At 39.3% G+C, this 25,140-nt stretch overlaps 2 protein-coding genes across 4 annotated transcripts; both read left to right on the top strand.

Moving 5' to 3' along the window:
• Nucleotides 1–2,096: 2,096 nt before the first annotated feature.
• LOC143549400 (protein trichome birefringence-like 41) lies at nucleotides 2,097–20,368 on the top strand. The gene is made up of 5 exons (XM_077040299.1): nucleotides 2,097–2,543; nucleotides 18,743–18,920; nucleotides 19,007–19,182; nucleotides 19,271–19,429; nucleotides 19,981–20,368. Exons 1-5 carry the CDS (start codon nucleotides 2,281–2,283, stop codon nucleotides 20,285–20,287), a joined length of 1,083 nt encoding a protein of 360 aa, XP_076896414.1. The 5' UTR covers nucleotides 2,097–2,280; the 3' UTR covers nucleotides 20,288–20,368.
• A 1,304-nt stretch (nucleotides 20,369–21,672) lies between these two features.
• Nucleotides 21,673–24,892, top strand: LOC143549416 (zinc finger BED domain-containing protein RICESLEEPER 1-like). Of its 3 annotated transcripts, XM_077040315.1 has the most exons (4): nucleotides 21,673–21,741; nucleotides 22,393–24,390; nucleotides 24,509–24,586; nucleotides 24,674–24,892. In XM_077040315.1, exons 2-3 carry the CDS (start codon nucleotides 22,413–22,415, stop codon nucleotides 24,559–24,561), a joined length of 2,031 nt encoding a protein of 676 aa, XP_076896430.1. In that variant the 5' UTR covers nucleotides 21,673–21,741; nucleotides 22,393–22,412; the 3' UTR covers nucleotides 24,562–24,586; nucleotides 24,674–24,892. The 3 variants fall into 3 exon arrangements, with proteins under 3 accessions (XP_076896430.1, XP_076896431.1, XP_076896429.1); XM_077040314.1 differs by lacking the exon at nucleotides 21,673–21,741 and having other exon boundaries at nucleotides 22,260–24,390; XM_077040316.1 differs by lacking the exon at nucleotides 21,673–21,741 and having other exon boundaries at nucleotides 22,259–24,390; nucleotides 24,509–24,892.
• The last annotated feature ends 248 nt before the right edge of the window (nucleotides 24,893–25,140 follow it).

Here is a 25,140-nt window from a genome sequence, read left to right as displayed (position 1 = left end):
GGCTCTTTAAAACGTATGATTATGTATGTAAAGAAAGTACGAAGGTAAGAATGAAAGTATATGCACTTAGGTGTGTACGAAAGAAAGTTAAGAGGTTAAGTATGAAATGTAAGAATGTATTGTATGATTATGTGATTAACTAGAACTCACTCAGCGTAGCTGACTTTTAGTATGCACGCAGGTGAGTAGGATGAGGCAGCTCGCTTGAGGAGACACGTGGCACTGAATAAGAGGCTGGCATCGAAAGACTCAAGACGTTTAAGTTTAATGTTTCGTTTATTTTGAAAGACAAAATGATGTTTTAAGACAAGACGTGTTTTGTTATTAAATGTTTTATGAAAGTTTTTAAATTCCGCGAATGTTTTAATTAACTCTGATATTTAGAACTGCGTTTATGAGTAAATCCAACACGAAAGTAGGGTTACCGGTGACGGGGCCTTACACAGGACCTCGATGTTATGAGTGGAATAGGGACCCCCGATCCGAGTACGTTGGTGGTTACAAACGAAAAAGACACTTACTTGCGCTATTATCCGAGTACGTTAGTGCACAATCCCAACTGAAAAGGACTTTACTTGCTCATTTGCACTTGTCCATGGAATTGTAGATTTTTATGTACTTATATCAAAACTTGTGTGAACTCACCAGCTATTCATTTAGTTGACATTATATATATATATATATATATATATATATATATATATATATATATATATATATATATATATATATATATATATATGTTACAGGTACAATTATTAGAGGATGAAACGGAGAAGACACTAGAACCTAGGTTATATTAATAAATGGACTAGTTGTTAATTGTTCTTGTATTTTCTTTGTAGTTCTTGTTATAAATTTGTGTACTTGATGTTTACATTAATTAATGATAATATTGTCACTTAATAGTGTCACATGTGTTTTGAGCAATTTTTACGTCACATTCGGGCATATTCCGCTTTAGCCGGGGTGTTACAAGCCGAGCCTGATAAAACTAGTTTAGTTATCGACCACAATCTCGAACTTTGTATTAGAAGAACATTTAGGCTCGTTGAACCTTAACATACCTTGTATTTTTTATTTGACTATTTTGGCAATCTTAGAGCGCGTTCGTTTCACAAAATGGAATGAAATTGGAATTAAAATTTGCATAGAATTTGGAATTGGATTTGGAATCGGAATATTTCAATAGGAATTGGAACTGAAATCCAATTTCGTTTTTCATGTGTTTGTTTGATAAATGAATTGTAACCTACAAATGAATTGGAATCGTTTTTTTTTACTGAGGATAACGGCGGAAACATTTTAGTTTTTTTTTTTAGATTTTTTTTAATTTATTTTTACGTTATATTTTTTTATTTTTTTTTTGGAATTTTTATGGGTTTTCTATTAAGATAAAAAAACCCTCAAAAAATATTCGAAAATAATATTAAAAAATTCATAACACATAATATAAATTAAAAACCAAAAAAAGTAAAAAAGCTAAAATATTTTATTCGTTGTCCTCGTTAAAAAAAGATACTAATGAATTTCCTTGAATTTCTCTACATATTGGAAATATTTGGAATCCCTTTAATTAAATGAATTTAATGGATTTGAATTCCAATTACAATTCCACTTCTTTGAACCAAACACACCAAAATGAGATTTCAATTCCAACTAAACGAATACGGCATGCCATGAGATTTTAATTCTAATTCATTTGAATTCTCATGAATTCTGTGAAACGGACACACACTTAAGATTTTTTTCAAAATATATAAAAACAATAATTAATGTATAAAAGTTAATTAATAAAATCAAGCCCAAGTCAAGCTCAAGCTTAAAAAACAACTCTTAGATTGAGCTCAAACTTTAGGAAAGGAGCTCTCATTAGTCAAAACGAATCAATCTCAAACCTCGTCGATATTATGATATATATAATAAATAATCCTTAAAAGGCTAAAACTTAAAAAGAACTATGAGCAAAAAACTATAAAGTCACCGTTCAAAAAAAAAATATGAGCAACCAATATACATTTATTATTTTACATTTAATATTTCAAATACTGTACATTTTATACTTTAGCAATGAGATTACAATATATTGCAAATACCATTATAATAATCACATAAACACCTCAGCCTATAAATACCTCTCCCCACCACATTCACTCACGGAATAATAAGCCACAATATTAATATTAATAATATTAATAATAACAATAATATTAAAAGGGGTTTTTCATTCTTCTTCTCACCATTTCTCTCCCTCCACCATTTTCTGGAGGGAAGTCGAAAATGAAGGCGTTAATAAACCCTAATTTCGTTTCATTATTCACAATTATCACCATTCTACTGCCATTAACAACGGCCAATGCAGCAGCAGCAGCAACCGACTGTGACATATTCCAGGGGAAATGGCTTCTGGATCCATCGTATCCACTCTACAACGAGTCCACGTGTCCGTTCCTTGAAAAGGAGTTCAATTGCGTCAACAATGGCCGTCCTGACCGCTTGTATCTCAAATACCGGTGGCAACCGACTGGATGCAGCTTATCCAGGTACCTCTGGCTATGTTTATACTTGTTATCAGAATGAATGTAATTGTGTTACCGGCGGCTGTTACGGCAGCTGGTAGTGGTGGCTGTTGGTGCCGTGGTGGTTGGTTTTCCCTCCACCAAAATGGGGACATGTCAAGGTGTCAATGGTGTGAGAAATGTGTTTGTTTTATTGGGCGGCGTTATGGGCTTAATAATAATAATAATAATAATAATAATAATAATAATAATAATGGTTTAAAAATAAAAGATTTAGATAAAATAAAGAAAGTTATAAAAACGCATACGTTTTTGGCGTAATTAAATAATTATGTGATCGTTATTTATCATAATAATAAATGATTATTTATGTGCTTTTTTTTGGGTAGAATAGAACATTTTCTTACCATTAATGATTTGATTAATGATTAATTATCTTTTAGAAGTGCAATACAGTATGTTATTTGAGTATCTTTGATAAAAAAGTCATTATCTTTTAAAGTGTAATACAATATGTTAATTAATTGTTATCGTTTAAAGTGTAATCCAACCTGTTATTACATAAAGTTAGGCTGAGGGGTGTGGGGGGCGCGAGAGGGGGCGCGAGTGGGGGCGCCAGCCAATAATATTGTGACGTGTGGCAGAGAGAGAAACTTGATAAGATGGGTGTTGGTAGTGGTGCTCGCGCCCCGGGGCATGGTGTGGAGGGGCGCGAGAGGGGGCGCGAGTGGTTTTTTTTTTTTTTTTTATAAATGTATTAAAAAAACGTATTATTAAAAAAACTCATAAATTATTTAAAAAAACACACATTAATTAAAAAAACACATTAATATCTAAAAAAAAATTAAAGTACTAAAAAAAAACATTATTCTTATTCTTCGGCTTGGTCTTCTTCGATCAACCTCTTCCGGATACGTTCCTTTTGTTTTTCCATCAGCATTTGGTCGACAGAATTTAGGTTACTGAAGTCTCTTGTAAGGAATTCCAAATCTCTCATTCTTTTTTTTTCCTTTTTGTCATTAGAGACCACCTCCATGGTTTGTTGAATTTATTGAGGGATTCAACAAGATCGTTGATGTTTACGGCTTCCCCCTCAGCCGGTTTTTTGCCCCTGGCGTCCCTTCCCAATGGCCGCCTTCTCGGCGGTGAAGACGTTTCCTCCCCCGCAACGTTTAGGTCGAATCCGACCCGGCAATCCGACCCGGCGGAAGTGCTGTACGCTCCAGACGAACTAGTTTTAGTCCGTTTCGGCCCTACTTCCGCATCAACGTCCGGCGCCACCAGCTCAACCCACTTAGAACACCTTCTCAACCTCTCCCACACCTTTACATCGTCCCACGTCTTCACCGTCCCATACCTCCGCAGGCACTCCTGCCTCCACTCTTCGACAGTGAAATTATAAACCGCCAAATCGTCACTGCCACTTGGTCTCATACGACCGGCGTTCCTGTTGAACAGATTAGTAAACAAGCCGACAAATTTTCTGATTTCGGTCCACCGACCCGAAATCATATCGGCGTTCCGCTCTGTACTCCCAACGAGCGAATAGAACGTCTCCCTAACCTTTGTCCAAAAGACCTTGCTCTTTTGGTAGTCCGCTGCAAAATGCATAAATAAATTTGTAAGTCATTTAACTTTTTTATTAAAAATCATTTTTAATAACGTTAAAACAATTACCGCAACGCCGATCCTCAGAAGTGACTATCCAAGCCCGACACAGGGCTTCCTTCTCATCCGATGACCACGGAGTGATTTTCCGTTTCGTCCTTCCGGTCGAAGCCGAACCCGACCCGTCCGTTGCAATTTGTTTTTTCCGGTGGACGCGTCTTCTTTGTCCCGCAGCTTCACCTTCTGGTTCTTGTGTCTCCGGAACTACAAAGTTATGAGACGGTTGTATGTTGGATGGTTGAAAGCCGGATGGTTGTTGCGACCCCGAATAAAACATCGCTTGGTCCGGTGCCGACCATAAATCCTCCTAACTGTAATCTGAATCTAGGTTTGGGTACCAATTTCCAGCCATGTTTTTAAAAAAAGGTTTGGAAGATGGGGTGATTTTGGGTTTTGGGTGTGGTATGTGATATTGGTATGTGATATTGGTGTTGGTTTGGGTTTGATATAGGTTGAATAGAGAGAAAAAATCGGGTTTGATTTTGGTTTGATATTGGTTGCAATGTATGGTATTATATAGAGTAAAAAAAATTTTTTTTTTAACAAAAAACGAGCCCAACGGCTCTTTTCACGCATTCCCAGACCTCTTTCACGCTCCCCCCAGCCGCTACCCCACCCGCGCCTGCCTCTTTTTCCGCGCTCGCGCCCCTTTCGCGCCCCTCTCGCTCCTCGGTGGTGTGGTCCTCGCGCCCCGGGGCGCGAGCGTCTCGCCTCTTGCGCCCTTTCTCGCGCTCCGCACCCCTCAGCCTTATGTAATACATTATATTTATATTCAGAGCATTCACATCAAATCTCTTACATTGTTGAGAGTGATATTTTATAATGTAGGGAGTATAGTGTTGTAATTGAATGAAAGAGAAAATGTAATGATATTTCTATATCTTTATAAATATAGTTTTCACGTTTTGATAATTTTTTAATATATGTTGAAATGTGATTATGAGTAAAAAAAAGAGAAAATGTAATGATAAATGTATATACATGTAGTATTTAATTAGAAAGGAGATAAAAAGTAACGATTTTTAGTGTAATTTTAAGATTGGAGACAGAAGAAAATATGTGAATTTTCTTATAATGTTAGAAATATATTATTTCTGGAAAGATTATTTTTTGATATCGGCGTCATACATTTTCCACCAACATTTTTTTTTCCTGAGAAATAACAAAAAAAATAAAACTCCAAATGATTGAGAACAATAACTTTTCCAAAAACAATAAAATGATTGAGAAGATGACCCCCATGACATATCTCAAAAGGTTATTGGGAGGGTTCCTTTGCCTGTTGAATTATATAATATAGGAAAATTGGATTTTAATAATCCCAACTTTACGCAGTTGGCCGATAATAATCCCAACTTTGAATATAGCTTTCACTGGTCTCAACTTTCACACTATTTGTTTTCATTGGACCCCCGTTAAAAAAAACTTAACAGCGTTAAGTTTTTTCCAAGTTTCAAACTGATATTTTAGGGCTTTTGATCGGAATTAGTATACGAGTCGATTGATGTAAAACTTACCTCCAAACAGTGGTCCAAACGACTAGAGGATGCTTCAGTTCCGGTGTTTAAACTATTAATTAACAAAAATCAAGCTGTTTGAAGCGCTGTTTCGAGTTAAGTTTTACATAAATCGATTCGTATTCTCATTCCGATCAAAAGCCCTAAAACATCAATTTAAAACTTGGAAAAAACTTAACGTCGTTAAATTTTTTTTAAAGGTGGTCCAATGAAAACAAATAGCATGAAAGTTGGGGACCAGTGACGGCTATTTTCAAAGTTGGGATTACTATCGGCCAACTGCGTAAAGTTGGGATTATTAAAATCCAATTTTCCTATAATATTATATAACTAGTTTTTATCTCCCGTATTACGGGGTTGTTTTATATTGTTTGTTCTAATATTTATTTTTTTAATTTGTATTTTTTTATTGTATGAAATTTATTAATATACTTATGGTTTGATGATAAATTGTTTCACAAATAAATGAGATGTTATAACACGGTTTAAAAGCTATATGGTTTTGATGAGACCCAAGACCCGTTTATTTTTTTTACTATGAAATTGGTTTTTTAATTATAAATAATATTTATGAAAGTTAATAATATACTTATGTTTTGATGAGACCTAAGACCCGTTTATTTTTTTACTATCAAATTGGTTTTTTTAATTTAAAGAGTATATATTTTTTAAAATAAATAAGATATTATTTTTTATTATATTCTATTTTATATGATTTTTACATAAATAATTTGGTGAGAATAATTTTTAATTTAATGAGATGTTATAACCCGTTTAAGGAATATCTGGGTTTGGTAAGACCCATACCTATGAATTCGGGTCAAATGCATGAGAAGCCTCAATTTAAAAATCAAGCAAATCTGATGACTTCAAAAAAAGGGGAAGCGACCACATCACGACACGTAGGATTTTTATGTCTTCATTTATATATATTATAGATTTGGTTTCCCAAAAATATTTATAATATTGAATTTTTGATTGTCGATTAATAAAATGATTTTTTTAAGTATATATAAATTTGAAAAGATCATAAATCAAAAGTTCAATTATAAGTTACTTTATACCCATGTATTAAACTAACTTTTATGTATAAAAATCATCTAGTCAACTGGTAATGTGAATGTCATATATTAATATTTTTAAAAGTATTATTATAAAATATAAAGTCTTAAACAAAGTTTAGATACGATAAGTCGATCGGCAAAATATATAATTTTTTATTTGGATAAATTAAACAGTTTTACTAAAATTCTTTATGCTTAAAAGATATTTTAGTAACTCTTAATAAACTTATAAGCATAATTTTAAGTAATTCAATGTAAAACAAAATGAAATAAAACTAAAGCCATTATATTGAACATTGACTTGGAAATAGACTGTATAACTATAAATACTGAGAACGTAATAAATAAATCCGACAAAAGGGGTTCATTTGAGTTAAAGAACACAGCACATTATTCGAGGTGAGGTGTCACGGAGGATGTCTTCCTCGTTTCTCCGTCATTTTTGAGTTTTCTTTCAATAGGCTTGGATGTAAGTTTTACTGTAATAAAATAACATGTGTTCTTAAAATTATAATATGGAAGTCAATGAAGAAATAATAAAAAAATATGTAAGGTTAATTTTTAGCTTTTTATTGTTGTTATTTATATATTTATATACCCTCTAGAAAATGTTAAAAGACAATGCTCCTTTTCCTAAAGTATCTATCTATAATATATATAAATGAAGACATAAAAATCCTATGTGTCGCGATGTGGTCGCTCCCCCTTTTTTTGGAGTCATCAGATTTGCTTGATTTGTAAATGAAGGCTTCTCATGCATTTGACCCGAATTTACGGGTATGGGTCTTACCAAACCCAGATATGTTTTAAACGGGTTATAACATCTCATTAAATTAAAAATTACTCTCACCAAATTATTGATGTGAAAATCCTATAAAATAGGATATACTAAAAATTAATATTTGATTTATTTATAAAAAAAGATATTATTTATAATTAAGATACAATTTTTTAGTAAAAAAATAAACGGGTATTGAGTCTCCTCAAACCCATATTACTTTTAAACGGGTTATAACATCTCATTTATTTGTGAAACCTTTTTATCATTAAACTTTTTATATTATAAATTTTCTTATAATAAATAAAATTAAACTCCAAAAAAATATATAAATATTAAAAACTAATAATGTAAAACAGCCCCCGTAATACGGGGGATAAAAACTAGTTTGCTATAAAATACATTATCAGAGTAGGGGTGTTAATCGTTTAGGTTTTTGGTGGAACTAAAAGTCGAATTTGTGTTTAGTTTACGTTCGATTCAATCAAATAAACTAAAATACTCTTTATTTGTTAGTGGGTTAAGTTAGCCTAAATAATAATTATGCTGAAATTGTTATTGGATTGAACTAAATAACAAACTTAAGAAATCTTTATTTGTTATTCAGTCCAAACCGGATTTTGATTTTTGATACAGAAAACCCAATACTGTTTAGGGATAAACCGAACCAAAAACCGAATATGTAATTCGATTGGATGTTAAATCTCTTTAAAAGGTTTGATATTTTTTAATAAAAGTATAACTTTAATCTTTTAATTGTAGTCGTGAAAACAAGTTTTGTTTATGTTACAATTATTCATCTGCTATCAAATTAGTTTTTACCGTACAAACTCTTGCTTTACTATTATGAATGTTAAATAACAATAATAACAAATTTATGGTGTATATCTCTTTCTTTTTCTCCTATTGATATGGAATGAAACAACTCTCCCCTTTCTTCTCTCCTTACCATAAACTATAGAGCATGATGTTAGGGTGTAATCATTAAAAAACACTGAAGAAACATTAATCGACCTCGGGCAGACTACGGATAATCTGGGGGTTAAATAGATGTTTCCCACAAGGGTTAGGTCCGGCAAGATGGTTATTCCTCTGATGACCTGCAAAACAGACACCGTGAGCTCGTCACTGAGAAGGGGGGTACCTCCTTGTGACCACCCTCCGGCGTGAGAATCAGACTAGATTGCTCTTGAATATAAGTGTATATTAAGAGAAATGACTAGAGCAGATACCAGATAATATATAAAGATATAAGATAATGATACCGTTCCAAGGTGTTGGAGTATTTATAGCCGAAGGTAGGTTTCCAAGCAGGTACAGCCGGCTGAATAGTATTCCTCTTCGACCAACTGTGGGCTACGCACGTGCCATGCTAGTGGTTGGTGGGTAGGAAGCGGCTGATAGTGACATGGCCGGCTGTGTACTATTCCTTTTCCACCAACTGCAGGCTATGCACGTGCCACGACAGGGGTTGGTGAGTAGGCAGCGGCTGATAGTGACATTAAGTACTAGAGCGTGCTGCTCGTCGTACTGTTGTCAGTGAGCTGTCGCAGCTTTGGTCAGATCTTTTGTCCATACCTTGGCAGGTATAGTACAAAAGGTCCTCCAGTAGCGTACGGACTGGCTCATTTGGGCGGGAGAATTCCCGGCTTTGGGCTGGAGTATTCCCGGCTTGCTCATTCACTCTTCAGGTGATACTGAATTATTTGAGAGTTAGTGCCTTGTGCGTGTAGCCTTGCTGTGCGGGTAGCCTTCCCTGATGGCTAGTATTCGTAGCTGCGGGAACAGGCGGAGTACGTCACCATTGGGAGGCTTTTCCTGCGGGAACAGCTTGCGTACTGCGCGTAAGGACGTCGCGTCTCTGAGCATGGTTGGTCCTGCGGATCCAGTTGGTCTTTGCGCAGACGTCCCTCTAAGGAGTCTTGCGAGTTCAACTGCGCAGACGTCTCTCTTCGAGGTGAGTCTTGCGGGTCCAACTGCGCAGACGTCCCTGTTTAAGGTGAGTCTTGCGGGTCCAACTGGGCTCTGCTGGGACCTACCTCTTCAAGTCCCCCCAGTCCAATGTTCTTCTCATGAATTGTTAATAAGTGAGGTGAACTTTTGGACTTAAGCAAAGGGTTTTGAAAAGGGTTTAGTTTTAAAGTTTTCCATGGGGATTCTTCCCGCGGAAGTCCTAATGTCACGTGCAGAAATTCCCGACTTTTCTGCTTGATTTTTGGTTATGATGCGGGTAGGTCTGTAACCTCATCGCAAGTCAGGAGCGTTGAGTTCCACTTGTGTAGATTCTCCATGAGGTTTTGGTAGTTTTAAACATAGTGATCAATTATGTTAAACAACCAATTCCATCTTGGAGCTTCAAACAATCTAGTTCTCAACGTTCCCGCTATGCGGGGATGTTATATCCGTTTCCGCAAGCATGGCCCAGAAGATCCTTCTTGGTTTCAATTCCCTGCGGAGTGCAAAGTATGTGAAGGGTTTTGCCTTGACACTGTACCCGCACTCGTCTTATAGTTACTTTACTTCCAAGGTATTCCTGGCGTCAATTCCCTGCAGGTGCTAAGTATGTGAAGGGTTTTGCCTTGACACTGTACCCGCACCCGTCTTATAGTTACTTGGTTGCCGAGGTATTCTTGGCTTCAATTCCCTGCAGGTGCTAAGTATGTGAAGGGTTTTGCCTTGACACTGTACACGCACCTGTCTTATAGTTACTTGGTTGCCAAGGTAAGGGGGTAAAGTCCCGCCTACTTTTGAATCTTTTTGAAATTCGAAGAGTTGGTGAAATGATAAGAACAGTCCAACTGTTGAAGGGACGTCAGCGTGGTCTGACGGTTTCTTCTGACAGCTTCAGGACGTGCATGAAGTTATGGCGACGTGACAGTATATGGTCATTCCAGACGCTTTTTCAGACGCGTGGGCGCGAGTTTTCGGGCGCGTGGCCGCGAAGTTTACGGCGCGCGTCCTGTCGACAGTTGTTGCCAGCTTGCATATTCCACGTGTCATAGTTTCATTGCACCTGCGCTTTTCCGTCTCTCCCGCATTAAATTCATCGCATTCATTGCGATGAGTATATAAAGGGAGGAGAGGATGCATCTCAACTCACAGTTTCACTTCTTCTTCTAAGCGATTTCCGGCGAATACTCTAACTTTTGTCGAGCATTCTCCTGAAATCGTTCTTTCCATCTTCCAAAACATGTCTTCCATTCGTGATCCTGAGGCTATTGCCGAGGAGTCCGAAGTATACACCGAGAATCTGATATCCGCGTCTGATAAGGATGATAAGAGTACTGCTGGCGAGTGCCAGTGTGCTCTTTCCGTCGACCTGTACCAGTACATCGTCAAGAAGTTCATGCTCGAGCCTTTCGAGCCTGAGTTTCCTGAGTCTCACCAGACGGTGTATGATGCCCCCAAGGGCAAGATAGGGGTATATGCTGCATTCTTCGTCTATGGGAATCTGAGGTTCCCATTGACGAAGTTTGTGTACCGTGTTTTGGAGAGACGCGGTGTACACCTAACGGAGGTGCACCCGATGGCGATCGCAAAGGTTCGCCGTTTTGAATGGGTGTGCCATATTCTGGGCGTTGAGCCCCACGTCGACCGCCTAATGACCTTCTACTCTTGGAGGTGCATCCAGGGCTGGTATACCTTGGTCAATCGGATCAAGGGTTTGAAGATCTACGCTACCGAGCGCAGTCTTCGTTCTTGGAAGCGGGAGTTTTTCTATGTCTCCGCTCGCGTCGTCCCCATTGCGATGACGTTCAAGAACGGGAGGGCGCTCCCTAGCCTTCACGCCTCCAATTACCAAGAGGCGGAATGGTTCGCCAAGATCTCCCAGATCCAGACTCCGGTTTACCGCTTTGCGGAGTCTGGGATGGTGATGCTTGGGATGAGCCGGGTATGGAAGGATGCTGGGGCAGAGGCGCCACAGATTTCCATCGTCCTCGAATACGGTTTGAACTCTATCCCTTACGGTATGCTTCATATCTTTTTGCTGATTTAGGGTTTTTCTTCTAACTGCTTCTGTTTATTTTCAGAGGAGAACAATTTGCAGTCGCTTCTGCAACCGCGTGAGAGCGGTGGTCCCGCTTGGCTGGGTACTCGCGCTCTCGACGAGAACGAGTTGCCCATCTTGGAGCAAACGGCGGATCGGTTTGTGGAGGTCTACCCGCCGGGCCACGAGATTCTGAGCGCTAGGCGGCCAGGTAAGAGACTCTTTAACCCTCGCCCTCTCAATGCTCAAACCTCTGCTGGAATTCCTCTAATTTTGTCATCTGATGAGGAATCCACAGATGGTCCTTTCTTCGTGAGGAAGAAGAAAGCTGCCGGCGTGAAGGGCAAGGCGAAGGTTGCCTCCACTGCCGATCAGGGGAACCGGTCTGAGTCGGAGACCGAAAGTGAGGAGGCGGCGGGGAACCCTGGTGGTGGTGAGACAACTGTCTCGGAGGTTGAGACAGCTGTCACCTCCGATCCGCCCAGTACGACGAAGGTGACCGGGGTGAAGAGGCCGGCTCCCTCGGGTTCGTCCCCGCCTATCAGAACCTTCAAGCTCAAGAAAACTCGTAAGTGTAAATTAATCTTACCTGCAATTCTTTCCGCTATTGTTTTTAATATCTTGTCTTCATGCAGGCGTGGATGCTACTGCATTCCAAAGTGATGCGGGGAGGAGCAGTTCTGGACCCATGACGGTAGGTTTGGTCAACCTACCCGAGGCGATGACCCAGGCGGCTACGCCTGTTTGCAGTATTGGTTCAGTTGCTCATTCTGTTGAGGCAACTGTTCCAACTGTAACATCATCCCCGCCGGCAGTCAGTGCGATCTTCACGGAATCCTTCACTGAGCCGGCGGTGATTGTTTCCGCGGGCTCCTCCGCAGCGGCGGCCACGGTTGTTAGTTCACCTCCAGTGAGTTCACCTCCGATGGTCTCTACCGCGGCGGCTTCAACCGTGCCTCCGGCACCGGCGACTACCTCGTCCCCGGCCGGTTCAGCAGGTATGTTCGGGGCTTCTAGCCAATCTCTGCCTCCTTCCCATCTGCCTGACCTGTTGGATGGTTATCCATTAGGTTCGGGTGATGGGTTTGGTGGCTACCGGCCTGTTGTCGACCCTACAGGTGCGTAGGGTTATTTTGGCCTTTTTATATTTTTTTTGTTTTTTTACATCATCTTTTCCTAACTGTTTTTTGTTTTTACAGTGTCGGATTCCAATGAGTTGTATGTTCCACGGTGGAACATCCGCCGGGGAACAACCCTTCGGACGGCTGTGGACTGCGTCGAGTGGGCGCGTCACGCGGCCCCAAGTGGCACGTTGGGGAAAGCCATGTCTAGCTACCAGGAGGGTAGGCTGACAAATGAGCTTCGGATTCTCCTTGCCCGGATGCAGCCGTGCGTCGAGTTGCTTTGTCGTGAAAACGACAAGTTAAAGGCTGCGTGTATCCAAGAAGTGGCTCAGGCGCGGGCTATCCGGGAGGAGAACAGGAGACTTTCCGCAATTGCTGCGGAGAAGGAAAAGGCCTTCAAGGCCCTCGAGGTTGAAGTGCAGGCCCTGCTCTAGGCCCGTTCCAAGGCTACCCAAGCTGTTAACGAACAGCTTCGGTTGGCTAAGGAAACTGCGCGGAACGCGACCGAGAGGGCCACCAAGGCTGAAGCCGTTGCTTAACCTCTGCGCGCCGAAAATGAGGAGCTTAAAGCCAAACTAGAGAGGCTTCAGCAGGCTCATGATGCTTTGGCTATGGAAGACGCCACGAAGCTCCAAGAGATCTTGGATCAGAGGGGTATGCTTGACCACACTGAGCGTAAGCTAAAGGGCGTTGAAGAGGCTGCTGCTAAGGAAGTGTTGCTTGCCAACCTTAACAAAAATGAAGCCGAACGCGCCCGTAACCAAGCTCAAGCTGCCCTCCAGGAGGCTCTGATCACCAAGGAATGGCTTCTACGAGAAGCGTTGTCGCAGGTATGCGTAGCTTCATAATATCTTTACGCTTTTCCTTGTACTTAGAAAAGGTTTTGATACTTTGTATTTTTTCTTGTTGTACGTTGTGCATCGGATCTTCACGAACACATCTTATGACGATGCCATGAGCGCAGCCCTCAACGCTTCCCATGAGGATGGGGAAAAGGCTGGTTTTCTGCTTGGTCTGGGGTTTGTTGAGAAGGGCATCCCACTTTCCAACTTCCCTCTTTATGATGTGGACACCGAAGCTGCCTATGACCAAGCAGTGAACCAGTATGCTGCCTTCCCGCATCCGGTGGTGGAGAAGGTGAACGAAATTGCTGCTGCTGATGATGGGCTAACCATTCTCAAGACTTTCTTTGAACCGCCACAGCCAACTGATGGTGCGGGTACAAGTGGGTTTGGAGGGAGTGGTCCTAAAGTTTGAACCTTGAGATCCCTTCCCACCGTTAGGATAGATTTATATTTCTGTAGACGGGTAGATACCCGGCCATTGTAATGTTTGAATTTTTTATGAAATATAAATGTTTGTGCGGGTAGGACCGCCAATTTCACTGGATGACTTGCTTTATAAACGTTATATGACTTGCTCATGCATATTATAGCTTAATTTGGCACTTGTTTTGCCGCATAAACAATATATGATTCGCTCGTGCATACTTTAGTTTAACAGCAATTTTCCAAGTGTTTTGAATAAGTTAACCGTTCGACGCGCGGTTGTCAATAGGTTAGTGTTCAGTTTCCTCTATCATGATTGTGCGGGTAGGACCGTCACTTTCATTTAGTGGGATGACCAGTCTTCACCTATAACTGACCTGCGTGAAGGTTTGCCGTTTTTTGTGTTTATGCGGGTTTTGCCGCCGTCCACACGCAACGACGTCTCCACTTATTTATGCGGTGAATACCGGCATATCAGTGTTTTGAATAAGTTAACCGTTCGACGCGCGGTTGTCAATAGGTTAGTGTTCAGTTTCCTCTATGATGATTGTGCGGGTAAGACCGTCACTTTCATTTAGTGGGATGACCAAACTTTACCTATAACTGACCTGCGTGAAGGTTTGCCGTTTTTTGTGTTTATGCGGGTTTTGCCGCCGTCCACACGCAACGACGTCTCCACTTATTTATGCGGTGAATACCGGCATATCAGTGTTTTGAATAAGTTAACCGTTCGACGCGCGGTTGTCAATAGGTTAGTGTTCAGTTTCCTCTATCATGGTTGTGCGGGTAGGACCGTCACTTTTATTTAGTGGGATGACCAAACTTTACCTATAATTGACCTACGTGAAGGTTGTCCTTATTTCTTAGAAATTTTTGCCGTTTTTTGTGTTTATGCGGGTTTTGCCGCCGTCCACACGCAACGACTTCCTTTCACACTTATTTATGCGGTGAATACCGGCATATCAGTGTGGAAAGTTCATAAGTATAAATGTAAGACCATCAGCGTCAATGTGATAAGGAGAATCATTTCCATTAGAAGTGGCTCTGGGCCTTTTCTTTACAAGTTTGGAATTGATCTATATGCAACCTGTGTAATTGAACTCCTTTCCATGTTCTTGGGATGGGGGTGTCATCGAGCCTTTCGAGCCGATATTCACCTGGTTCGGAATCTCGTTGTTTACGCAGTATGTAGTCTCCAACATTGAAGCTGCAGTTTCATTCGTGTTTTCCCCAACTGGGGTTCTACACGCATTAGCCTGCTCAGCATTCATTACGCCACGAGGTGCGTGAGTTTCCCATCTCTGACAAATGCTTCGACGATGTCCTTCAAGTCTAAGCATTCCTCGGTGGTGTGGCCTCTTGTCCTGTGGAAGTCATAGAATTTGCTTTGATCAGCGTTTGGACGCTGTCGGATAATTGGAGCCTCTGGCCATGGGAGCCTCTCGGTGGCGAATATCTCGGTGACGCTTTTGGTGAGTGGCGTCCATCTGGAGTTCCGGTTCGACTGCATGTTATCCTTTCCGCCTAACCGAGGGCGAGAGCTGGATGAGGTGTCAAAGTTTACCCTTGACTGCCAAATGCCTAGCTTCCTCTTTTTGTTTAGTCGGGCGGTGAGGACGTTGTTTTCTCTTGTTTTCTGGGTGTAGAGGTTTGTGCTTTGGGGAAGGTCTCTACCCAGTTGCTTTTCCGTTTCCGCGAAGCGTTTAGCTTCTGTCATGATGGCATCCCACGTGGATGGCATGCCGTCTTTACCCGTTAAGGTGCGGATGAGCTCTGGGTCCTTCGCGCCTTGGATGAAAGCAGTCCTTTGCGCCTTGGATGAAAGCAGCGCGAACAAAATCTTCGCTAATAGTGCCCAGACTTAGCTTCTTTGAATTGAAGCGCGTGATGAAGTCTAGTAAAGACTCATCTTCCTCTCGGATGCAGTTGAGGATCGTCCATTGCTCTTCGGTATACTTTCTTTGTTGACTGAACTTCTGCTGGAAGTCCGCCCAATCGTAGATGTGGTGGACCGGTAGACGGTCGAACCACGCTCTGGCTGCCCCAACCAGCGTCATTTGGAACATGTAACACCACGTGGGTTCCGTCCAGTTGCTGACGGTTGCCCCCGCTATGAATCTGTTCAAATGATCGTCTGGGTCGGATATACCATCATAAGTGCCGATGTTGGACATCTGTTTGGCACTTCTCGGGGCGATTGCTTCCGCAATGTCCCTTGCAAACTTGGACGTTCCCGCATTTGCAGCAGTTGGTCTAAAGGTTTTGGAGAAGTCACGTGGGTTTCCCCCCGCGTTCCTTGGTTTGAAGGTTTCTTCGAAATTCCTTCTCGGTTGGAAGTCCGTTTCCTTACGCTTCCCTTTCGCTCTATGGCGAGGGTTTGCGTCGGTGTCGGATTCCTCCCGATCATCGTCCGAGTATTCGCACTCACTGCTCATGTTGAGCTGTTGTCGAGTGCTTCCAAATTCGTCAGCCTGTTGGATGGAACGTAGGCGTTCGTCCAACTCAGCTTGGAATTCCTTCTGACGTGCTTCCGCCCACGCTTTAACTTGTTCAAGTGTTTGGCGGGGGAGCCTCGTCTGTTGTCTTTCCACCTGGGTATCAATGAATCCCAGGGGATGATTGTTTACTGCACTTGCCCCGGCTTGGGTAACCGGGGTAGTGTTCGTAAAATTTACTGCACTTGCCCTGGCTTGGGTAACCGGGGTAGTGTTCGTAAAATTTGTGTACTCGCCGGTGTTCCCCCCAGTAGCTGGGGTTGTGGTTACCGGAGTTTCTTGGTCGCTCGTTGGCCTTGGCAACGGAGTAACCTTAACCATCTTTCCAGAAGTTTTGAAAAAACTGAAAAAGAATTATATCTAGCTTTTATGCACGGATGACGCCAATGAAGAAACACTAATCGACCCCGGGCAGACTACGGATAATCTGGGGGTTAAATAGATGTTTCCCACGAGGGTTAGGTCCGGCAAGATGGTTATTCCTCTGATGACCTGCAAAACAGACACCGTGAGCTCGTCACTGAGAAGGGGGGGTACCTCCTTGTGACCACCCTCCGGCGTGAGAATCAGACTAGATTGCTCTTGAATATAAGTGTATATTAAGAGAAATGACTAGAGCAGATATCAGATAATATATGAAGATATAAGATAATGATACCGTTCCAAGGTGTTGGAGTATTTATAGTCGAAGGTTGGTTTCCAAGCAGATACAGCCGGCTGAATAGTATTCCTTTTCGACAAACTGTGGGCTACGCACATGCCATGCTAGTGGGTGGTGGGTAGGCAGCGGCTGATAGTGACATGGCCGGCTGTGTACTATTCCTTTTCTACCAACTGCAGGCTATGCACGTGCCACGACAGGGGTTGGTGAGTAGGCAGCGGCTGATAGTGACATTAAGTACTAGAGCGTGCTGCTCGTCGTACTGTTGTCAGTGAGCTGTCGCAGCTTTGGTCAGATCTTTTGTCCATACCTTGGCAGGTATAGTACAAAAGGTCCTCCAGTAGCGTACGGACTGGCTCATTTGGGCGGGAGAATTCCCGGCTTTGGGCGGGAGTATTCCCGGCTTGCTCATTCCCTCTTCAGGTGACACTGAATTATTTGAGAGTTAGTGCCTTGTGCGTGTAGCCTTGCTGTGCGGGTAGCCTTCCCTGATGGCTAGTATCCGTAGCTGCGGGAACAGGCGGAGTACGTCACCATTGGGAGGCTTTTCCTGCGGGAACAGCTTGCGTACTGCGCGTAAGGACGTCGCATCTCTGAGCATGGTTGGTCCTGCGGATCCAGTTGGTCTTTGCGCAGACGTCCCTCTAAGGAGTCTTGCGAGTTCAACTGCGCAAACGTCTCTCTTCGAGGTGAGTCTTGCGGGTCCAACTGCGCAGACGTCCCTGTTTAAGGTGAGTCTTGCGGGTCCAACTGGGCTCTGCTGGGACCTACCTCTTCAAACACAGTTTTCTTTCAAATTCCTTCAAAAAGTAAAATTCTTGATTAACATATATAGAATTTTGATTTTGGTTTGCAATTAAAAGCCTATGTATGTAACTAATAAGTAATAACTTTATAACAAAGTTGCAACTATTGACTTTAAAAAATTCGTATGTTAAATTAATATAAATATTTACATAGTTAATAACTAAAAAGTTAATAGGCATCATATATTTTCTTTCGGTTACACTTAAATGTAACGATTACAAAAAAAATCACATTTATATAAATGTGACAAAAATGGTGAAAATTAGAATTTATAGATTTAAAACGAGTGGCCATAATTTCTTTTAGAAAAACGTAATTAATTGTAATTGCTCTTGTTATCGTTCATCATTTTCAACTCATTTGATCCTTTTATCCTAACTATCAAAAACGATATATCGACGTGTTGTCTTTTAATTGACCTCAACTAAGTTGTTAAAAGTTCGTGTCATGGGCAAAAGAAACGATTATCTTTAATCTCAAGTTTCTTCGTTAATTAATATAAGATGGGGTACAAAGTACCACTACCAACCATTATTGTTGAAATCAATACCATAATGAACGTCTAGCTAGTAGCCTTCCACATTTGACGTCATACACTGTCATTATCACCTTTTAGAACCATAATTAATCATTTAATTATGATTTATGAAACAACCTCATGTGATGATATGATATGTGATGGGCCCATTTTGCAACTAACATGATACATATTTTTGAACAACAAAAACCATGCTTTAGTTTTTCAAGCAATTGGTTCATGTAACTTAATCTGAATTATACGTATCTTTTTCCAGTATTTTATATAAATAAAATTACTTGTCGTATATTAATGCGTTACTTTTTCTTGAAATAGTTTTGATGGTCAGAACTTATTGGAGAAACTAAGAGGGAAAACCATTATGTTTGTTGGCGATTCACTTAGCCGAAACCAATGGCTGTCAATGCTATGCATGATCCACTCGTCAGTGCCAAGTGCAAATTACGCAGTCAACATCTCCGTCATTAAAGACATGACCACGTACACCTTCACTGTATGCCTCTCGACTACACATATGAAGTTTTATATCTATACTTTTATTTTGTAGAATATATTTTAATTCTTTTGTGATAATTGTAGGATTATGGGTTGAAAGTGGTATACCATCACAACTTGTACCTAGTGGATATTGTGAAGCATAGATTTGGGAGAGTGTTGACGTTAGATAGTTTGACAGCTGGCAAGCTATGGCTGGATGTTGATTACCTTGTGTTTAACACATGGCATTGGTGGAACCGTAGAGGAGCTAGCCAACCGTAAGTGTCCAATTATTTTTTTTTAATTTTATCATGTTATAGTTATTTTTTAATTTTTAATTAACATGTTAATTGATCGTAAATGTAGATTTGATTATATACAAGACGGGGGTCATTTATACAAGGACATGGATCGTGTAGTTGCTTTTGGGAAGGCGGTTGTTACATGGGGTCAATGGGTTGATGCTAACCTCCAACCTAACAAAACAAATGTGCTTTTTCAGGGGATATCACCGTCTCATTACAAGTAAGTATTTCTTCATCTTATAATTCATTACAAATTATAATGATGAATCTAATTTTACATGTAAATGGCTGATATGACATGTTTTTAACAATCACATTTGTCATGACATGTTTAAAGGATGAAACCCTGGTGAAAAAAATAAATATTAACTATTCAGAAATTTAAACGCTACTTTTGTAAATTTATTATTCAAAAAATAATTCTTTTGGTAAATTATAGATTTTGTAGTTTAGGTCCTCAATCTTGATTAACTAAACTCAACGTCCTTAAACTAGGCCTAAGAAACTATAACAAGTTACCTCATTTTGATTGATGGCTGTTAGTTTTCTCCGTTAAGTAATTTGTGTTGCACATGAGGATTGGATTATAATGAATGGATTATTCTCAATTGGAAAGTGCACATTAATTGGTCTTAACGAACAAAACTAACCACCATTCATCAAAACGATGTAATTTGTTATGGACCCTTAGTTTAAGGAGTGTAGTTAATAAAGATTAAAGACCAAGTAACCAATGAATATATCTCTTATCTTTATATACTATGATTATAGTGGCACTGACTGGGGTGAACCAAAGGCAAAATCTTGTTCCGGGGAGAGAATTCCTCTTCTAACCACCACCTATCCCGGAGCATCACCGCCGGCACTGGCGGTCCTCAAGAACTCACTACAAACCATCAAGAAACCGGTCACATTACTTGACATAACTAACCTTTCTCTGTTGCGGATAGACGGTCACCCGTCGGCTTACGGTCTAGCGGCGGTGGATTGCAGCCATTGGTGCCTTGCCGGAGTTCCCGATACATGGAATGTTTTGCTTTACAACCTTATGTTTCAGGAAGATGAAAATGATTCATAATTCAATTATTGGATTTATATAGAAAATAAAAGTGATATACCATAAGTACAAGTGACAAAATTTTAAATTGGGGGCTTATATTCATTTAACATTTATGATGAAGCATTTTGTTTGATGTTTTAGTTCATTACAAAGTCGTTTTGTTAGGATATAAATGATTCATGAATTCTATGATAAAGTCACTATAGGAATGTGAAGAAAAAAAGATTAAAAGAAAATAAGTAAAACATTAGAAAAGATAAGATATTATACCGGTTGGATACATAAGATAGATAAAAATCGGTTTAACATTTATAACAATTTATTAGTTTCTTTCGTATTGTATTTTTAAAGAATATATTTCATCACCCACAATTGGATTGTTGTTCTTGAATCTCATAATTTTCTGGATTAATCTTTAAGAATCAAGAGCTTATTAAAAGTTTTTGAAAAATGTTACTTCATTATGGACGAAAAAAATATATCTCCCTGAAAATGAGAAAATCAGAATCACATTAGTAACATTATGGCACATTCATTTTAAACTCATAATTGACCAAATAACTATTGAGTTTGTCTAAATCACCTTAAGGTCAAACTTATTAATTAATGTTAGTTTATCCTTTCTTCAAAATGCTCACTTCCTATCCGTGGCTGAATCACTCAAAACATTCTATGGCAATGTTAATAAACGTATTACATGTATACCAAATCACCCGACCCACAAATGCATATTGTTTTCATGTAAGATCCAAAATCATAATCAACCATATATTCATTCGGCTATCAAATGAATTTTGCAACTAAAATGGAATATGTATAATATGTACGAATACTAAGGGGTTGTTTGGTAGCCTCTTAATAGCTATTAAAAGTCTACATCTTAATAGTTCATAACCTCTTAATAATTAAGAGGTTACCAAGCAACCCCTAAACATTGGCGAAGCTTAATGGAAACCTGTGGGCCCACCATTTTTTTTCTAAGTGGCGTAAATTTACTCGTTTACATCTGAAAATTTTTACACATAATGTAAATTTACCCGTTTCGTCATAAATTTAGAGCTTCTCTCCCAAAACGTGTTTCTGTCTAAGCTTCACCATCGTGACTAAATGCAATAGAATTATAGAATTCCGAGAATGATAAACTGACTATATCATATCAATTTAATTTTGTTTATATAGAGAGAAAAAAAAGAAAGAAAGAAAATAAATCTTCCACCATAAATAAATAAAAAAAAAAGAAAAAAGAAAATGTGAAAAAGATTCCGCAATGAATCGGATCCATCCACCAATGAGAATCGACAACCGCAAACCCAACCCAAAAAGATTCGAGCAGCCCTAATCCATCAAATCAAACCCAGTTCGGACCATTCAATCGGATCCTCTTCTTCCATTCGAAATCGAATAAACGAACCCTAAACATTCTTCCCGGATCTTCAAATCGGACTCTGGAATAACAAACCCGCTGTAAAAAGGTTCGAATCTCTTCTTTATTTCTTCATGGTTATTATTATTAGACCCACCCGTATTCATCTTTCATACTGATTTTCATGGAGAATTCGGGTTGATTTAAGAAACACCGATTCGATTTGTTCATCGAACCCATTTGAATTCAATTCATACGTGTTTGAATATAATTCGATAATTGTTCCATAAAAAGATAAAAAAAACCTTGTTTAATTGTTCAAAAATTAAAAATAGGATCGTAATCGATTTATATTGTAAAATTGAAGTATTGTATACATTCAAAGGAATTAGGGTTCTTGATTTTTGGTTGCAAATTGTGTTTTAGATCACTATTTTAAGCTAATTTTGCATTTTAGTTATGCTAATTTTGACTTTTAAAGTCAAAATGATTTTTTTCTTTTATAGTTACTTTGTTAACACACATCCAAACACACCTTGAAGATTTTGGAATATACAAATATGGGAATATGATGTTTATAGGTCTCTAATTTCAACTAAATATTGCATTTCAATTTTGCTAATTTTGACTTTTAAAGTCAAAATCATGCTTTATTATGATAACTTGTTCTTTAATGATTAAATTCTTGGTGTGTTAATCGAACTGTTTTAATTTTGATCATCAAATCACGAGTTTTCTGACATATTTATAACTCAAATAGGTTCATATCAAGTGTATGTAATGGAAATACAAGCCGAAACTCCAGCCAAAAAACCGAAAAGGTTGACTTCTGTAGTATGGAATCACTTTGAGCGAGTCAGAAAAGCCGATGCGTGCTTTGCAGTTTGTGTTCATTGTCAAAAAAGGCTCAGTGGATCAAGTAACAGTGGAACGACTCATCTAAGAAACCATTTAATGCGATGTTTAAAAAGATCAAATTTTGATGTCTCACAAATACTTGCAGCCAAAAGAAAAAGAAAAGACGAACCACCCGTTAGCATTGCCACTGTCAGCTATGATGATGTTCAAAGAAAAGAGGAAAAGGCCATCCCGTTAGCTTACCTCAAGTTTGACCCTGAGACAAAGATTGATCAGACGGTCAACCTAACAAGTGTTAAGTTTGACCAAGAAAGAAGCCGCCTTGACTTGGCCCGTATGATCATATTACATGATTATCCACCGTCTATGGTTGAACATGTTGGATTTAAAATCTTTGTCAAGAATCTTCAACCGATGTTTGAAAGTTTGACAACGAGTGCTGTGGAGTCCGACTGTGTGACCATTTACGCAAAAGAAAGACAAAAAGTATTTGAAGTCATTAGAAATCTACCTGGCAGAATTAACCTCGCTGTCAGTTTTTGGTCTTCACCCGAGAATGTTAACTTTTTAAGTTTGAATGCAAATTACATCGACGATAACTGGAAATTGCAAAGAAAGTTATTAAATTTCTTGACTTTGGATTCTTCTCAAACGGAAGACGTGCTAGCTGATTTGGTCATAAAATGTTTAATTGATTGGGACGTTCACCAAAAGTTGTCATCTTTGACTCTTGATGACTGCTTCAGGTATAACGATTTATCTACAATAATAGAAACCCGCCTTTCTCAAAACCGCCCCACATTAAAAAACGGGGACTTATTTGACATAAGATGTGCTTCACATCTTGTGAAATCCCTTCTTCAAGATTCAGTGGAATCTTTAAAACCTGTGACCGAAAAGATTCGCGAAAGTGTTAGGTTCGTTAAAACTTCATCAACAACACAAGAGAAATTTGACGACTTTGCTCAACAAGAGGGAATAAATACTGAAAAAAGATTATTTCTTGATAATCAAACGAGATGGAATTCTACGTATCTTATGCTTGAAACAGCACTCGAATATAAGCGCGCGTTTTATTTACTTCAAGAACACGATTCTACTTACACAGTATCTTTGTCTCATGAAGAATGGCAATGGGTGGAGACCGTTTCTTCTTTTATGAAACTTCTGATCGAGGTCACAAACGTCTTTTCACATTCACAAGCCAAATACCCGACTTCAAACGTTTATTTCCCGGAAATGTGTGATGTTCATATACAATTAATCGACTTTTGCAAGAACCCAGATGAGTTTATAAGTTCTCTTGCAACTAAAATGAAAATTAAATTCGATAAATATTGGAATAAATGCGGGTTTGGTTTAGCAATTGCAGCAATTTTGGACCCAAGGTTTAAAATGAAGCTGGTGGAATATTACTATAAACAAATATACGATACGGAAGCTTCTGAGCGTATTCAGGAAGTTTCTGATGGTATTCGTGAGCTCTTTAACGCATATTCTGGCAACCCTGGTTCCGATGACGTGGTGGGCCAGGCTGGCAACGGTTTGACTGGTACCAGTAATGCCACGAGGGATCGATTGAGAGGTTTTGACAAGTTTCTTCATGAAACTTCAAACCAACAAAACGGGGGTTCGGATCTTGATAAGTATTTGGAAGAGCTCGTGTTTCCAAGAAATTATGATTTTAGTATTTTGAATTGGTGGAAAGTTCATACGCCGAGGCACCCAATTTTGTCCATGATGGCACGTGATCTATTGGGTGTTCCTGTGTCTACTCTTACTGCTGAGCTGGCGTTTAGCACAGGTGGCAGAGTGATTGATAGTCATTTGAGATCAGTTGACCCGGATACCCGTCAAGCTTTGATTTGTGGTCAAGATTGGTTGCGGGTGGAACCCGAAGGTACATGTTTGTATATGTTTATCTTTTAACGGGTCAAAAGTTAATCTGACCCGTTTATTCTGTTGATCCTACCCGATCAGTTTTTTACATCTAGTTTACTTTCATTGTTTTGTATCAGATGGTAATTCCTCAAGTCTTTCTGCTGTTCCGCTTGCTATTGAGCTGACATAATTTCCCTTAATAATAGGTATGCTTTGTTGTCGGGTCGGGCGGTTTTTGGGATGTGATATTTTTTTTGCTAATTTTGATGTTTGTTTTATTTTGTTGTACAAGGTTTGATAAGAGTTCAATGGCTTGATGTTGTTGCAGGAGTAAGAAGGGTAAAATGGTAATTAGAGCTTTTTCATAAAGGTAGCTTCTTTTATGTTGGTGACTATAAATGCACATTGATAGAGGTTTCATTTTTCATGAATTGGAGTAATAATTTTCGGTGTGTAGTTTGATGGATTCTTAATTGTACTTTCATGGGGGTGGCTTTACTTTCTAGTTTTCCTTTCAAAAAGGGTATTATTATTATTTTTTATCATTACTTTTTTATTTAAAAGTGGTAGTAGGGTATTATTAATTTTATGTGTACATTTTTTTTGTAGAATTGGTAGTAATATTATTATTGGAGCCTCCCTATTTTTTGGTATGCAGAAAATGTTTGTCCCGTTCTACCTTTCTCATACCCTATCAATAGCTATGTTTTAGATTTTACTAGGGTACGTTTATTTTTTTTATTAATAATAATATAATTGGAACCTTGAG

The sequence above is a fragment of the Bidens hawaiensis genome, unplaced genomic scaffold (assembly GCF_021521415.1).
Source record: "Bidens hawaiensis isolate Kalapana, Puna unplaced genomic scaffold, B.hawaiensis_p1.1 tig00015556_1, whole genome shotgun sequence".
NCBI lineage: Eukaryota > Viridiplantae > Streptophyta > Magnoliopsida > Asterales > Asteraceae > Bidens > Bidens hawaiensis.
Note: the sequence above shows the minus strand (reverse complement) of the source record. Positions and strands in the feature narration are given on the sequence as shown.

Bases quoted from the DNA above. Each gene is read 5' to 3' on its own strand.
- LOC143549400 (XM_077040299.1), top strand. From the start codon at position 2,281: ATGAAGGCGTTAATAAACCCTAATTTCGTTTCATTATTCACAATTATC. The intron at 2,544-18,742 runs GTACCTCTGGCT...TTCTTGAAATAG, and splicing joins ACTGGATGCAGCTTATCCAG to TTTTGATGGTCAGAACTTAT. The intron at 19,183-19,270 runs GTAAGTGTCCAA...TCGTAAATGTAG, and splicing joins CGTAGAGGAGCTAGCCAACC to ATTTGATTATATACAAGACG.
- LOC143549416 (XM_077040315.1), top strand. From the start codon at position 22,413: ATGGAAATACAAGCCGAAACTCCAGCCAAAAAACCGAAAAGGTTGACT. The intron at 24,391-24,508 runs GTACATGTTTGT...GTTTTGTATCAG, and splicing joins GTTGCGGGTGGAACCCGAAG to ATGGTAATTCCTCAAGTCTT.